General features: G+C 38.9%; 1 protein-coding gene and 1 non-coding gene across 2 annotated transcripts; both read right to left on the bottom strand.

The window, feature by feature from the left end:
* Nucleotides 1–7465: 7465 nt before the first annotated feature.
* LOC126014892 (U1 spliceosomal RNA) lies at nucleotides 7466–7627 on the bottom strand. Its single transcript, XR_007497847.1, has one exon. It is a non-coding gene; the product is annotated as a U1 spliceosomal RNA (small nuclear RNA).
* A 2582-nt stretch (nucleotides 7628–10209) lies between these two features.
* On the bottom strand, nucleotides 10210–14333 carry KLHL31 (kelch like family member 31). Its single transcript, XM_049776853.1, has 2 exons — nucleotides 13162–14333; nucleotides 10210–10952 (listed from the first exon to the last, which is right to left on the bottom strand). The coding sequence occupies exons 1-2, from the start codon at nucleotides 14331–14333 to the stop codon at nucleotides 10220–10222; spliced, it is 1905 nt and encodes a 634-aa protein (XP_049632810.1). The 3' UTR covers nucleotides 10210–10219.
* Between the last annotated feature and the right edge of the window lie 533 nt (nucleotides 14334–14866).

The following is a 14866-nucleotide window of genomic DNA, read 5'->3' as shown; positions in this document are numbered from 1 at the left end:
TGAATGGGAGTTCTTTGCATTATAGCTGGGCACACTTCTTGTTCATGTGCTCCCAACATCATTGAGTTGCCATGGTTTTTTGTTTTGGGTATGTTGCCTGCTGAGAGGTACAGTCCCTTCACTGATAGTGCTTTCACACACAATTGGCGCAGTGAGGCCAGAAATCGCTTGCAGTTAGGGATTACAGATGACAGAGCTATAGGGATTAGGAAGGAGAACTGTCAGGAAGAAGCCCAGCACATGGATGCTGTTCTGGAGACCCTGATCAGCCTCATACTTGCAGTGCAGTGTTCTACATCTACAGAGTTCTCCTCAGGTCGTCTTACTCTCTAAAATCTTTCTCTGTCTTTTGAATAATATGTCAGAAATATTTGTCCTGAGGAACATTTTCTTTTCAGAACCTTTTATATAGCTTATCTAGATCCATTCATGAACAACTTTGTAACTGTGTATTCAATGGTGATTCAATTAAAGACTTTATTAAAAATAGAACATCAAAGGAAAAATTAATGAACATTTTAAAGTAGGTATTAATTTATCTTTGGAGATTTCTAGTATTCTAGTTATTATCTCAATAACTCCATCCGTTAATGTCAAAGACTCAAAGATGGTTTGAGTAATACTGTAATTATTTGTTTCAAGTAAAAATATAAGAATGGTATTTTCTGTTTTCTGTACTTTCCCAAAGTGGATGATAACGTCTCTGGAAGGGTTTCCTCTGGAGGAAAGAATAGTAATCTCAGGTGCAACTGTGGGTGGGAAGGTGGGCTTTTGTTTGTTCATTTAGAAAAGGTAAATAGATTTCTGGGTGTTGGAGAAGGGCACCAAGATATTCTTCCTCTTGAAAAGGGGGTGTTTGATATCAAGTAAGTTTGAGAACCTCTGTTAGAAGGTTCATTTAAGGTAGAAATTATGAATACACAAAATTACATAACCATGCTTAAAAGATTATTGTAATTTCTAACCAGATTTGAGTAAGAGTAAAATGTAGGATCCATTCAAAAATAAAAATTATATTTATTGAATTACTTATGTATTAGTCTCTGGACCACATTCAGGGACTTTACTCTTGGGTCCTATACTCAGGGAACCATATTTGGTGCTTGGGGATTGAACTGGAGTTGACTACATACAGGCAAGAACTCTGGCCCCAACATTTATTTATATTTATGTTCATTATTCCCAGTGATGTGTGGCTCAGTCATGTGGAAGTACCTGGCAGTCTTGAGGAGGTTGCACTCTGCTCAGGTTGCTGAGTTCAGGTCCAGAGCACCAGGATTATCCCCTATAGAGTTAGGGGAGGGTGTGTGATGCCAGGAATGGAACTCAGGGTTTGATCCATGCTAGCCAGATGTTCTACTACTTGGGTTCTCTTCTCGGGCCTACTACCTGACTCAAATGCAAGCAAATAGCCTATGTTATTTGATGCTGATTTACAGGTGCTTTGGAAGTTAAATCAAACAGGAATACGTTCTTAAACGGTAAATGTTTCGTACAGATTAACTAGCCTTCACCTATTGACCCAAGGACACATCTGATTCTTTTGGGTCTCTGCCCAGGCTTGATGGTTAAATAGCAAAGGCATTAGTTTTCTTCTGCTATGGACCAGATCATCCTGGCCATCCTGCAATTCAATAACATAAGCATATACATCATATATGAGTTCACAGAATTGGTTTCTTTGGGCCTCAGGCTTCATGCTATCTTCAACATGTTGACAGAATGAGTTCTATGGAAAAGCTCATTAGTCCATGTGTATTTAGGCTGTTTGCAAAATCCCATTTTTAAAGCATTGTGACTGGGATTCTGGGTTAGCAGGAGGCTGGAGGTAGTAGCTTCCAATGGCCTTTCTTCAGTCTTTGCATTTGGATTCCGCTTCCAGAGTCAGTGACAGTACAGAGTACATAGTTGGAAGCTTGCTAGCTTCTTTTTTATCTGTCATTCTGACTTTAGTTAAAGAAATTTCTGAGCTGTTCAGGACTCAATGATTCTATTAGCTCCTGTCTTAATCCATAGCCTGAAGTCCCCTTTTTCACATCACATAACACATGCACAGGACCCAGAGAGTAGGGTGCTGGGGCATTCCATAATTTATAATAGGGTGGCTTGTGAAAGGTTGCAACTGAAACTTCTTTAGTCAATTTTTGCCTGTGGTGCCCATTTCCTTCCTTAGTTTGTTGTATTTTCTCTGGTAGTCAGGGCAGTCAGCTATCTTCCCTGCTTCTTTAGCATGAGAAAAAACCAACTCAGCTTTCCAAAAAAAAAATTGCTCATTTCAAATACTTTCTTCTGCGTTTTAACCGTGAGTGTGTGTTTATTTATTTGCGCAAGCTTCCATCACCTATTTGGGGGAGTTTGGGGTCAGACCCAGTGGCACTCAGGGGTTACTCCTGGCTCTATGCTCAGAAATTACTCCTGGCAGACTTGGGGAACTATATGGGATGCTAGGGATCAAACCAGGGTCCATCCTGGGTTGGCTGCATGCAAGGCAAACACACTACTGCTGTTCTATCACTGTGGCCTCCCCCCCATCACCTATTCTTAATACAGTTTAGGAAGTATTTGTTGGAAGCTTTATCATAAGCTTAAGCTAATATTTTTCACATTTTAAAAACTCTTTGTTCGAATTAGAGATTTTCATTTTACCTGTAAGTTCTTCATTCATTTGATTTTATTTAATTAATTTAAAATGATTTTATTCTTAAGATCTTTAAAGAAAACATTTAAGTCAGAAGCACAGATAAATTTCTTCATATGATCTTTCAGTGACAATCTCAATAGCATAAACTGATTCACTCTTTTTGCTTAATTTAAGTTGCCATCATCCAAGTCATCTTTTTAAAATAAATTTGGCAAATCAGTCCTTTCAGTGTAGTATCAGTTATAGATTAACTAGTCCTTCTTATCACTTATAACTTGTTTTACTCACATGATTATTTCTTCTCATTCTTTGATTCCCATACCTTTGTACTTTATTTCACAACTTCTTTCTTTTGATTTTGGGTCATAGCTGGTAGTACTCATGGAATACTCCTGATTCTATATTCTGGAATTACACCTGACTAGCATTGGGAACCATAAGGAATATTGAAAATCGAATCTGAGTCAGCCTCAGACAAAGCTACCCACTGTAGTCTGCTCCTTCCTTATTTCTCGATTCCTTGTAAAAGTAGATTTGGGCTTTCTTGAAGAAAATCACCATTATTCAAACCATCTCTATGAAGTTGTTTTAGTGTTTATAGGCACTTTTAAGAAACTTTTGGGATGAGTAATAGGTACTAAAAGGATTATGATGCATCCTCAAGTAACAGTGTCTCAGTCCTTGGAAGTAAACCAGTATTATAACAGTGAACAAGACAATCAAGATGCTTATTCTTAACACACTGTAAAATAAATATCAAAACCTAACCATTGAATTATTATTCAACAATGTAAGTGATTATGTAGCAATGTGAGTAAGTTCTGACATTAAGAGATATTTAAGAACTATAGTTATAACCAGAAAAAGAGAACTGGTGGCCAGAAAGGTTCGGAAAAATAACTTTTTCCTCTTCTGCCTTCAAAAAGGAATTTTTATTTCTTTTTCTTTGATATACAGTTTGAGTCAAAGGGTCTAAATTGAGTTGATGGAACCAGCTTCTCAGACTGCAAAGTAGGATGTAGAAAGTGCATGACGGAGCTTGGGATTGAAAAATAAACAAAACAATATTCAAATGTGGTAAATCAGAGAGTTTTGACCATATCTAAATTTCTTGAGGGCAGGTTCTGAGTCGGGTTTACTTTTCTCTTCTCCTTATGACCCAGGAGACAGAATATCTAAGCAATAGTAAATAATTATTCATTTAATTGATTCTGCATAATCTAATTGCTTGTGCTTCAGGCACCAGTTACTCTCAAGAATTCTGGTCTTTTGCTGTCTCAGGGGAAACACAGCATCTTGTTCAATATGAAACTTCGGTGTGGTGTACATGGGTGTCCAATTAATCTTTACTAATCAAAGAAGGGGTTCTTTGAGTATACAAAAGTTCCATGGCTATACATACATAGAATTGTGCAGAAGAGACAGATTGAGTCTAAATTCAGCAATAAATGGGAATGTTTCATAAGAGTTAGGAAAGAAGACTTGGGAAACATATCACAACTGCTCCAATCTCCTATAATAATATAAAGGATTTTCTTTTTCTCTTAGCAGGAGGCACATCCAGTAGTGCCAAAGCAAAGATTATTCCCAGATACAAGCACAGAAATATGTCCTGGTAATATATCCTGGTACTGCTCAGTGCTGGGGGAAGGGCATTTGATTTAATATGCCAACTATCAAACTGGTGTAGACCACATACGAAGAAAGCACTTTATCCCCTGTATCATCTCTTTGGCCCAGTAATTCACTTTTCTTTATGGTGATAAAGAATAAATTTTCTATTTATGCTCGACATATTTGTTCTCTTCCCCCAAACCATGATGCAAGGAGCACCCCTTGTCTAGCTGGTGGGAAGAATTCAGACATTGATGTAAAACTTATAGCCATTGTTTTAGAAAATGACATATTAAAAAATGTATGGTATTGCATAAGTAGAGAAACAGGTGACCAAAAGATAGGAGAAACGTCTAATATTAGGTTTCTTCCTTCATAATTTTCAAAAACCAGATTAATGCTAACTCTCACAGCTTATATAATAGGTTCTGCACAGTAAGCGGTAGACCTATGAAGGCTATACACAGAGAAAAATATTGTCTAGGCTTGTTCTTCTGAAGATAAAAAATGTAACGCTAGAGAACCTCAGTGTAAGTCTTATGACCCAAGAAAGGAAAAAATGAGGGCACAGGTATGTTGTGGATGTATACACAGGGGTATTGATTGCAGCAATTAGACTTGTTCCACAATGAGGAAGATAAGAGCCATGGTTTCCAAAATGTTCACTGCACAGAAACTATTTTTTATTAAAAGTATCTTTTCTGACGCCATTACTGTGAAGCCATAAGAGCGGGAAACCAAGCAACAGACGGACAGATGGGACCGGGCCTTGCAGGGACAAGCCAATGCAGGGACAGAGTTGACATAGGACTTCATGGCAAGCAATGTTATCACTGTGCCTCAGCAGCTGCGGGATTGTATGTACACATTATTTCATTGTCCTACAAACCCTCAGTGATACTTCAGTCTATAACAGACAGTCCTAGGCAGTGAAGGCCCAACTTTTTCTCCCTTTGAAAACATAGCCCTCAAACCAAATCAACTAAACTCTAACATCTCTACAACACTTGGGTAAACTCATGCACCTCAAATAAATAAACACTAAAATAGAGCTACCTCCAACCACCTCCTACATAATTGGACCACTTTATTTTTTATTTTTCTTGTTGATGTTGTGTATTATGTTGATAGATTTATGGATGTTAGGCCATCCTTGAATTTCTGAGATTAAACCTACTTGATCGTAGTGAATGATCTTGATGAAGCATTGGATCCTATTTGCAAGAATTTTGTTGAAAATCTTTGCATCTGTGTTCATCAGGGATATTGGTCTGTAATTTTCTTTTTTAGTAGCATATCTGTCTGGTTTAGGTATCAAGGTGATTTTGGCTTCATAAAGTTTGGTGTGTCTGTTATTAAGTCATGTTTTAAAGTAGACCTTTCAGTTTTTCTTTTAAGGATATTTTTGAGTCTGTAAAGTTTCTGAGCTGTTGCTTATCTGTAAAACTATGTATACTTCCTTCAAACCTGAAAGTGAGTTTTGCTGGGTGCAATATTCTAGGCAAAGCATTTATTTCATTGTGCTTTATCATTGTGTCTCACCACTGCCTTCTGGCCTTGAGTGTTTCTGATGACAGGTCTTCTGTAAATCTCAAGGATGTTCCCTTGAATGTAATTTTACTTTTTTGGCCTTGCTGTTTTCACTGCAAGGCTGCTGCTCTCAAACTCAGCCTTTTTATGCATGCAAATTAGACAATGTTCTGGACCCAAATCTACACTGTAAAAAGCCTGCTCAAATTGGTCAGAATCAGAGAGGAAGTTTATTACAGTATAACTTTTGAACCTTTGCTTGTTGTGATTGGCTTACTGTGGTACATACAGTTGCAGCACAGGAACGTTCTGTCTGATACAGCAAATATAGGCCTAAACCTATGTTTTAACTGCAAAATTAGGGGGTCGTCTTATACGCCAGAAAATATGTTAACTTCCTTATTACTTGATTTTAACATCCTCACTAGCAAAATTTTACTACCATCTAATCATTGTTTACAATTTTATTCATTGGAATCATTACTGACTTTCTACTTTTAACTATTTTTTAAAGTAAACTGAAAAAATAAAACTAATTCAATTTACTGAAAGCAATTAATGTAACAAGAATGATAAACTAGTAACTGACAGCTTAATTCAAAATAAGTCTACCTTCTAGTCTGGCTTCTGGTAAACTTTTACTTCAGATCTCTGGCCCCTTCAAAAATAAAGAGGTTGAGTTTTATTATTGTATCTGCTGAGTAACATGCCATTTTTCTGATATAGATATTTTCTCTCCCCAATTTTCTTTGCGATGTCATGATTTGCAATACTGTTGACAATTCATCATACATTGTCCCAACACCAACAAAAGTTCCCATTTCCCTCCACTAGAAATCTCTCAAATACCCCACCTCTTTTCTTCCTCCCCTAAACTCAGCTTTCTAGACCAACTCTCCAGTTCTATCATCATTGGCCATTTGTTGCAGATACTTTAATCACTGGATTTTGGCTCACCAACAAATAACAATTTTCTTTCTTCAGGGTAAAAAAAAAAAGGTAGGGTAACTAAGCACAAGTTTAAGAAATTATGCAAAGCAAATTTTTAGTTAGAAAACATGGAGAAATGGCCAAGTTTTCCAGTAGCATTGTTTTCAATAGTTGGATTTAGCAGTATGTTTTGCATATACATGAACGATATTTTAGTATTTTGACTCAGTATACTTCTTTTAGCTCTCACTGAAGGATGACTCACAATATTAAAATTCAATAACTCTTTTGTTTTGTTTTGTTTTTTTGGGCCATACCTGGTGATGCTCAGGGGTTACTCTTGGCTACAAGTTCAGAAATTGCTCCTGGCTTGGTGGACCATATGGAACTCCAGAGGATCAAACTGCAGTTCATCCTAGGCTAGCATGCACAAGGTAGACACCATACCACTTGCGCCACCACTCTGGCCCCATCCAATAATTCTTATGTTCTATAATTGCCGTCAATTTCGTAGATAAGAAATCATGATATTCCACATTTATGATGTTCTTTATTTTATTGGCATAACTGTTGAACCTGAAAAATCCAGCATGCCTACATTTAAGTCTCTTTGGTATCTCCTTGTATAGAAATATGTTAAACGGTTATTTCAAACTATATACTCAGATCTAACATGACAAGGTTCATTACTACAGTAAACCTTGTCAAGGTTTCTCATAACCTATTCATCAAGTTATTATTTTTTTTTCAGTGGCGAGAGTGAACACAGTCCCCCACAAGCACAAATTATGCAGTTGAATTTCCCACATTTGGGATTTCAGCAGGGGTCAGCACACCTGAACTGCAATGGGTGAGCCTTGCACTGGAAAAACCACCTTTGTGATCCTGGTATCTCTCCTGCCAGGTAAGTATTCATCAAGTTCTGATTGAGCTCTTTATTTTCAACATATCCTTAATTCTTCCAGAAAAAAATATTACAGCTGATTTTTAGATCATTTAAGCCTTAGGTCCTTTTCTTCATGATATTTATGAGATCTCATTGGAGACACAGGTGTATTACAGAAATTATGCCCATTTTCCTACTTATGTGCTATTATCACAATAATTCACTTTGGAAAAATGTCAAAACATTCTAGGGTTCTGTTATTGCAGGATAATATACATACTCAACTTAAAAGTGTATGGCCATCATTAGCTAGGCTTATAAGATGTGGCCAAAATAATTTATTAAAAACAAAATGTTTCTTTTACCAGTAATTTTCCAAGACAAAAGAGTATTTATTAATCATTAGATAAAATAGCATTTAAGGGTTCCGTGATTATACTTGCTCTGTAAGCTAATTTTCCCAATATTTTCTATCTCAGGAAAAAGTCAAGAGAGCAGATGACTTTAGATTTGTTCTGGTTTTAAAGAGGCTCCTCAAGCCTGGAGTAAGAAAACAGTTCAGCATTTTAAAATGAAAAAAATGTCCTTTTCTTTTTCTTTCTTTTTCTGCAGTGCCAAAAATCAAATAAAGAGCTCTGACATGTAGGCAAGTGCTCTATTGCTGAATCACTCCCCACAGTGCAAGACTTGTTCTTATCACTTTTTTTAAATTTATTTTTGTTTGTTTGTTTGTTTTTGTGCCACACCTGGTGATGCTTAGGGGTTGCTTCTGGCTATGTGCTCAGAAATTGCTCCTGGTCGAGGGACCTTATGGAACGCCAGGGATCCATATAGTGTTATATTTTTTACCCAAGTGTTATTATTAAATACCCCTAAAAAGTGAAAATAAGTTAGGGGTGACACAGTTCAAATAAAATATTTTAAATATAAATACTATAATTATAGAAATGATCTATATATACAAGGTAAGAGAGAGTAGGATTAATGAAAAACCAGCATGTTTCCAAAATTTCATGTTTAACCATTCAAATAATTCGTTTTATTTTTGAAATTCCAATTGCACATAACCCAGATTAAACTACTTTCTCTCCAAAACAAACTATGAAAGAATAAAACAATAAATTATTAAAAAGGAAAATACATATCATTTACTACAATCATGCCCTTGTTTTATAACTTGGCAAATATGGATATACTTTAATTTGAAGAACTAACCTAGAATATATGAGATTTAAAAATATATAACAGAATGGGCATTTATGTTATTTTGATATTTTATGTAAAATAAATTATATTTTAAATTAAGAAATCAGGGTGTAGTTTATAGCATGAAACTATAATAGCATGAATTAAAATTCTTGTTGCATTTTTGAAAACTGCTACCAAAGTCTTCTAAGTTTTAATCAGAAGGAAAAATTGTTGCTATGCTTCGACTATTAACTAGATTTACCGTGATCAGTTTATAAAGTATACAAATGCATATTATAGTATTGTATATTTAAAATTAATATAACATGTAAATTATTTCTCAATTAAAAATTAGAATTGACAGGAAGTCAATTGAAGCAATTATATTTTCCAAAAGATGCTCCATGAATCCTGTTATTCCCAAATGCAACTATTTCACATTGATTTCCTTCAATTTTATTCACATACTAAAGACTAGGAAAATTAATTTAATGTTGTAGGGTATAATCCTTAAATTATACAAACTTCAAGTAAATTCAACTTAAAGACTGATTAAAATTGCCGCTAATCACTTTAGTGTAATATTTCGAATATTTCGAATGAATAATACTTGAAATTCTTTAAATCGCCACAAGGGTTAAAAGGCAAGTATCTTAGGAGAAACAAAACAAATTCTTCAATTTAATCGACAAACATCAATTCTTTGTGAGCAGGATTTTATGTCAGGGAATACTTTGGGGCTAAGGCAAGGATGAAGAAAGGAACTAATTAAGCTAAACCAGAGGCATGAAGTTCACTGCCCCTGGGTGAAGTTCCTGTTACTTCGCAGCCAAACTTTGTGTCATGCCTTAGGAAGGACCCTGTCTTGCGATGTCCTTCAAAATCCTTACCATCGTATGTAAGAAAAGAAGTCGCACTGAATTACTGCATTAAATTTTAAGACCTTATGGCTACAGGCAAACTTCTATTTTAAAACAGAACCTTCGAATCATCATTTCAAACTTCCTAAAGAAAGGAAAAACAGACTCTTGAACATGGCATCTCTCACTCACGTTCGCTTTAGGTCTACTAAAGTGTGGACCGAAACTCACAAGCTGGTGTTTAGGAAACTTGCCAGGATGGAAGAAAGCTGGTGACGCATTCGGTCTGCCACCCCGTGGCCACTCAAGTACCATTTTCCCTTCGTTGGTAAAAAAAAAAAAAAAAACAACAAACAAACCCCTATTTAAAAATTTTGCTTTGAGAATAAATATAAACCAACCGAGGTAGATCACGAGCACACAGACGGCGACTACCACGACGTATGCCTCGATCAAGTTGAAGAAACAGCTGTAGTAAACGTTATGTATTTTCCTCTTCTCCAGCTCAAAGCTTAATTAAGCCCGACGCGCGGGAGCCGGGCTCTTCCTGCACCCCGCATTTCCGGGGCATCAGATGCTGACTGGCACCGAAGACACCGAGCTGGCTCGGGACTCCCGGGTCATCTGGCTGGGCATGGCGAGGGTGCAGCAGGACACGCCCACGGTGGCCTCGGGCAGCTCGTCGTCCTCCGTCCACTCGTTGAGCTCGGGGTGGAAGCACTGGACGCACTTCTTGTACTTCTTCTCGCCCTCGTTCCAGCCCCCCACCAGGTAGGCGCGGCCGTGGAGCATCGAGGCGCCCGCCGTGCTCACCCCCACGGGCACCGGCGCCGCGTGGCTCCACTGGCGGCTGGCGGGGCTGTAGCACTCCACGCTCAGCACGTCCACGCGCTCCCCGCGCGGCCCCAGCTGGCTGCCCCCCAGCACGTACACACGGTCGGCCAGCGTGAGGGCGCAGTGCCAGCCGCGGGGCGTGCTCAGGCTGGGCAGCTCCTGCCACGAGTCGCTGGCCGGCTCGTAGGCGCACACGGAGCGCGAGTACGCGCCGCCCACGTAGCCGCCCGTCACCACCACGCGGCCGTCGGCCACCGTGCTGGCGTGGCAGCAGCGAGCCGCCTCCAGGGGCGCCTTGGGCTGCCACTGGTTGCTGGAGGGCACGTAGCACTCCAGCGAGGCCAGGCTGCCCGCCGCGTTGCGGCCGCCCACCGCGTACAGTAGCCCGCTGAAAACGCTCAGGCTGAAGTGCGTGCGCTTCTGGGTCATGCTGGCCAGGTGGATCCAGGAGTTGAAACGGGGGTCGTACCTGCAAAAGGAAGAGGAGACGTGACGCACGGCCTTGGCGGCGGCCACGAACTATTTTGACTTACCGGTGCTCTGGACATGGTCTCTGCGACGAAATGGGGAGCCTAACGCAGCGCCTCCCTCAGAGCCTGGAGTTTCTTTTGTGCACAAAAGACAAGCTCCCGTCCTCCTGAGTTGTACCCCCAGCTTTACACCCCCAGCGTCACCCTGCTAAACAGAGATGTGATGTCAGTCTGGCATCTGCTGCCCCCACCCTCGCTTGTGAGAGAATGTGTTCTGATAAAGCAATCATGAAAAGGAAAAGGCACAGGTTGTGTGTTCGGTTCCGACGTTTTTGCAAAAACATGACTAGCCCACGGAACTAGCTTTTAGAAAAACAGGACATACCTAAGATAAAGTTTGCTGCCTCTCTTAAAGTCTAGCAAGCCCAACTGACATTGTCCTTTTATGGAATTACCCCCCTTTGACCAGCTTCGGCCACTCTTATAAACCCCTATATAAACCACCTATAAAAACCCTTGCTTTTCTCAAGAAAGATGGAACTGTTCTAACATGAACTCTGCGAAGCATGTTTGTATGTTTTCTCACACTGCGGCCGGGAACCTTTTCATCCTTCCAACCTCCCTTAGGAGCAGTGTTGCTGAAGAGGCCTCGATACCTCCGAGTTCCTGATTCCCGATTGCTGCCACCGAGTTGGTGTCGGGGCTCTCTGGGAGGCCGACACTCCTCCTTGATCGGGCCACTAGCAAAATAGCCCTTAGCTATAGTGTGAGTTCTCGGAACTTTCTAAGTGGCTTTCTAAGTTTCTTACAAACCCACTCTTGCCTGTCCAACAGTATGGAGAGCCACCATAAAGTGTAAAGGAACTCATATCTAAAAGCACTACAGAACTTCAACTTTGGACACGTTCTTATGTTCTAATCTTTACAAGTAAGCAAGGTTTTCGTAGGGATTACCCCCTGCCTCCCACCCCCGTGTTCTGTATTCTTAGTTATTATACTATAGGGATAGGCACTGAAATCAAGATGGTAGCGATAGTGCACTGGGGAGTAACAGATGCGTGTTCATCATGTGGAAAATAGCATAATAAAACAATGTTTTCCAGTATACGTAGTTTCAAAGTATAAAAACAGTAGGTCATTTGCCTTGCACATTGCTAACCCCTTGGTTTCATCCTCAGCATCCCATTTGGGCCCCTGCATCTCTAGGAATACTTCTTGAGCACAGAGCCAGGATAAGTACTGAACACTACCAGGTGTGACACCCAAGTAAAAACGCCAACAAAAACATAACTCACTCCTTTGATTTTATCTTAATTTCCGTCCCATTTAAGCTTAACTAAAACTTGATTATAGTTATGTTAAAGACCAAAAGGTAGTTATTTGTTTGGAACCTTTAAGTAGCACACATATAATGAAATAATAAGTAATATTTTCCATTATATACTATATTCATTTTTCAGATCTTATGTTGCAAGCATAAGTTTATGGTGTCCAACAATAAAACATTTGAATTATGCTTCTGAAGAGTTTACTATGTTTCATACACTCTCATGCATACCAACATTTTTATGCTTACATTTCAAATAAATATTTAATGCTATATTTTAATAATTTCTGTTAACTGGATTTGGCAGTTATCTAAAATAAATTTTGTATTTTGCTTAATTATGATTTTTAGGCCACACACAGCTATGCCCAGGGTTTAGCACTGCCTCTGCCTCTGCACTCAATGATCACTTGTGCCAAGGCTAGGGGGACCCTATGTGGTGCCAGGGATAGAACCTGGATTAGTCACCTTACCTACTGTTCTATCTCTTGAGCCCCCAAATTTGCATTTTTCAAGTTTTCTTATTGTAGCTTGTTATAACTAAATTTTACCTATGATCTTCAGAAAGGTAGCATGCTGTGTAAAGCTCCGAATGGGTATGAAAAAATGAAAAAAAAAATGCTACTTAGAGAATAGTAGTATTATTTCTCTAGGTATCAGATTCCTCACATGTAAAAATCAGAACCATCCTATTTTCCTCACTCATTTCACAAACTTAATTTGTACACCCAGGATGCAAAGATATTGTATATACTTTAATCATTATGTAAAGGTAGCACTATTATTCATAGTTTTATGAGTCAATGACCTAGGAATATAATTATCAGGGACATTTTCCTATAGTATTGAAAATGTTTTATTTTTAACACAAAAATCAATACCTGCAGAAATTGTTGACTGCATGCTTCGCTTGATTTCTTGCATCGTTCTGGTCTTCTCCACCAGCCACATAAAGAAATCCATCCATTACAGCCACACACTGATTAAAACTCTTGGCTGGCATTTCTGTAAGCTTGCTCCATCCATTTTCAGGATCTCTGTACAATATATCTCTACTAAGGGACTTCTCCGTAAATCCAGGGCGTCCTCCAATGGTGACAAGGACTCGACAGCCCCCACGAATTCTTGTGCGTCTAGACTGCAATGTGTTTTGATGATATGGAAGTAAGTGGTAGTTCATAGCATCTACAAGAAGTTTGTGACAATCGGCATCTTGCATCATTCTTGGTACAGACTGAACATAATTGACCAGGTCTTGTGCAGAGATGGTACCAAAGCGAATATTGCTTAGGAGATCTGCTGCATATTTCAATCTCTTTTGGTCAAACTCTAGCCATTTCATTGCAATCTGGAATGCTACTATTTCAGAAGGCAACTGTAAGTCATCATCTATAAGAAGTTCATTAATCTGCTCAAATGTAAGTTTCATAAACTTATCTGATTCTGAAAACTCAAGAAAGTGATCCCGGATAAATTTCTGGGCTGCTACTTTTGCATTTTTTAGAGAATATGTTTCAGCAATATTGGCAATATACATACAATTCTCAATACTCAATTCTCGTATCAGAAAATCACTGCACATCTTTATAAGAGTGTGGATCTGAAGATGAACAGCAGCAGAAATAATACTTCCTATTGTATACAAGGAGAGAGTCAGCTTTCCTGTGTAAGCATATGCAATGACAGTGGCCAGGCCCAATGGTGAGATATCATTGAGATCTACCCTTTGAGTAGACGGATCTTTTTTAAGAATGTTGTAAAAGTACTCACTACATGAAGCCATCACTGACTTGTGAACATCAAAGGATTTGGTTTTGGTGCCAATGACCAAATCACAAAGGAAGTTCTCCTGTCGCATTTTACTTAAACCTTCCAACAGATTGGGGCAATAAGAAGCATCTGTTAACTCAGAAGAAATGCAGCTAAGACCATTCTCTCCCTCAAGTAGTCCATTCAAAGCATTTAGCTTGCTTAGAGGGCTGTCTTCTACAATGATTGTCATCTCATTGATCTCTCCCTTGTTTTTCTTGACAGGCTTCTTTTTGGGGGCCATGTTGTAAATAGTCACAGGCAAGAGCTGGCTAAAAAACAAATTAAAACAGAATGTTTATGTTAATTGTGTGTTGTACTTTAAAATGCTATATTAAAGTCACTTGCTTTTTTTATTTTACAAGATAACATTTAATGAAAAAGGTTCCTAGAGTAACCCTCAAAATAGACTTCCCTTAAAATGATATGCACATTTTATTGGCTGTTCACTTCATCATCATGCATAAATTCCAAAGATATTTGGAATATTGGGTACTGGGAAATTTTACAGGGGTTAGAATTTATGTAAAGCATATTACTGACACTCCTTTATTTCCCTGTATCCATGGTTTCCACAAACATCAAGTGTGGTCCTAGGCCAGAGTGATAGCACAGTGGTAGGGCATTTGCCTTGCACGTGGCTGCCCAGGATGGACCTGGATTTGATCTCCAGTGTCCCATATGGTCCCCCAAGCCAGAAGCGATTTCTGAGTGCATAGCCGGAGTAACCCCTGAGCACCACTGGGTTTGGGTGCTCTACACACAAAAAATGTGTGG

This window comes from Suncus etruscus, chromosome 7 (assembly GCF_024139225.1).
Source record: "Suncus etruscus isolate mSunEtr1 chromosome 7, mSunEtr1.pri.cur, whole genome shotgun sequence".
Lineage (NCBI taxonomy): Eukaryota > Metazoa > Chordata > Mammalia > Eulipotyphla > Soricidae > Suncus > Suncus etruscus.
This window is presented reverse-complemented; position numbering and strand designations above follow the sequence as displayed.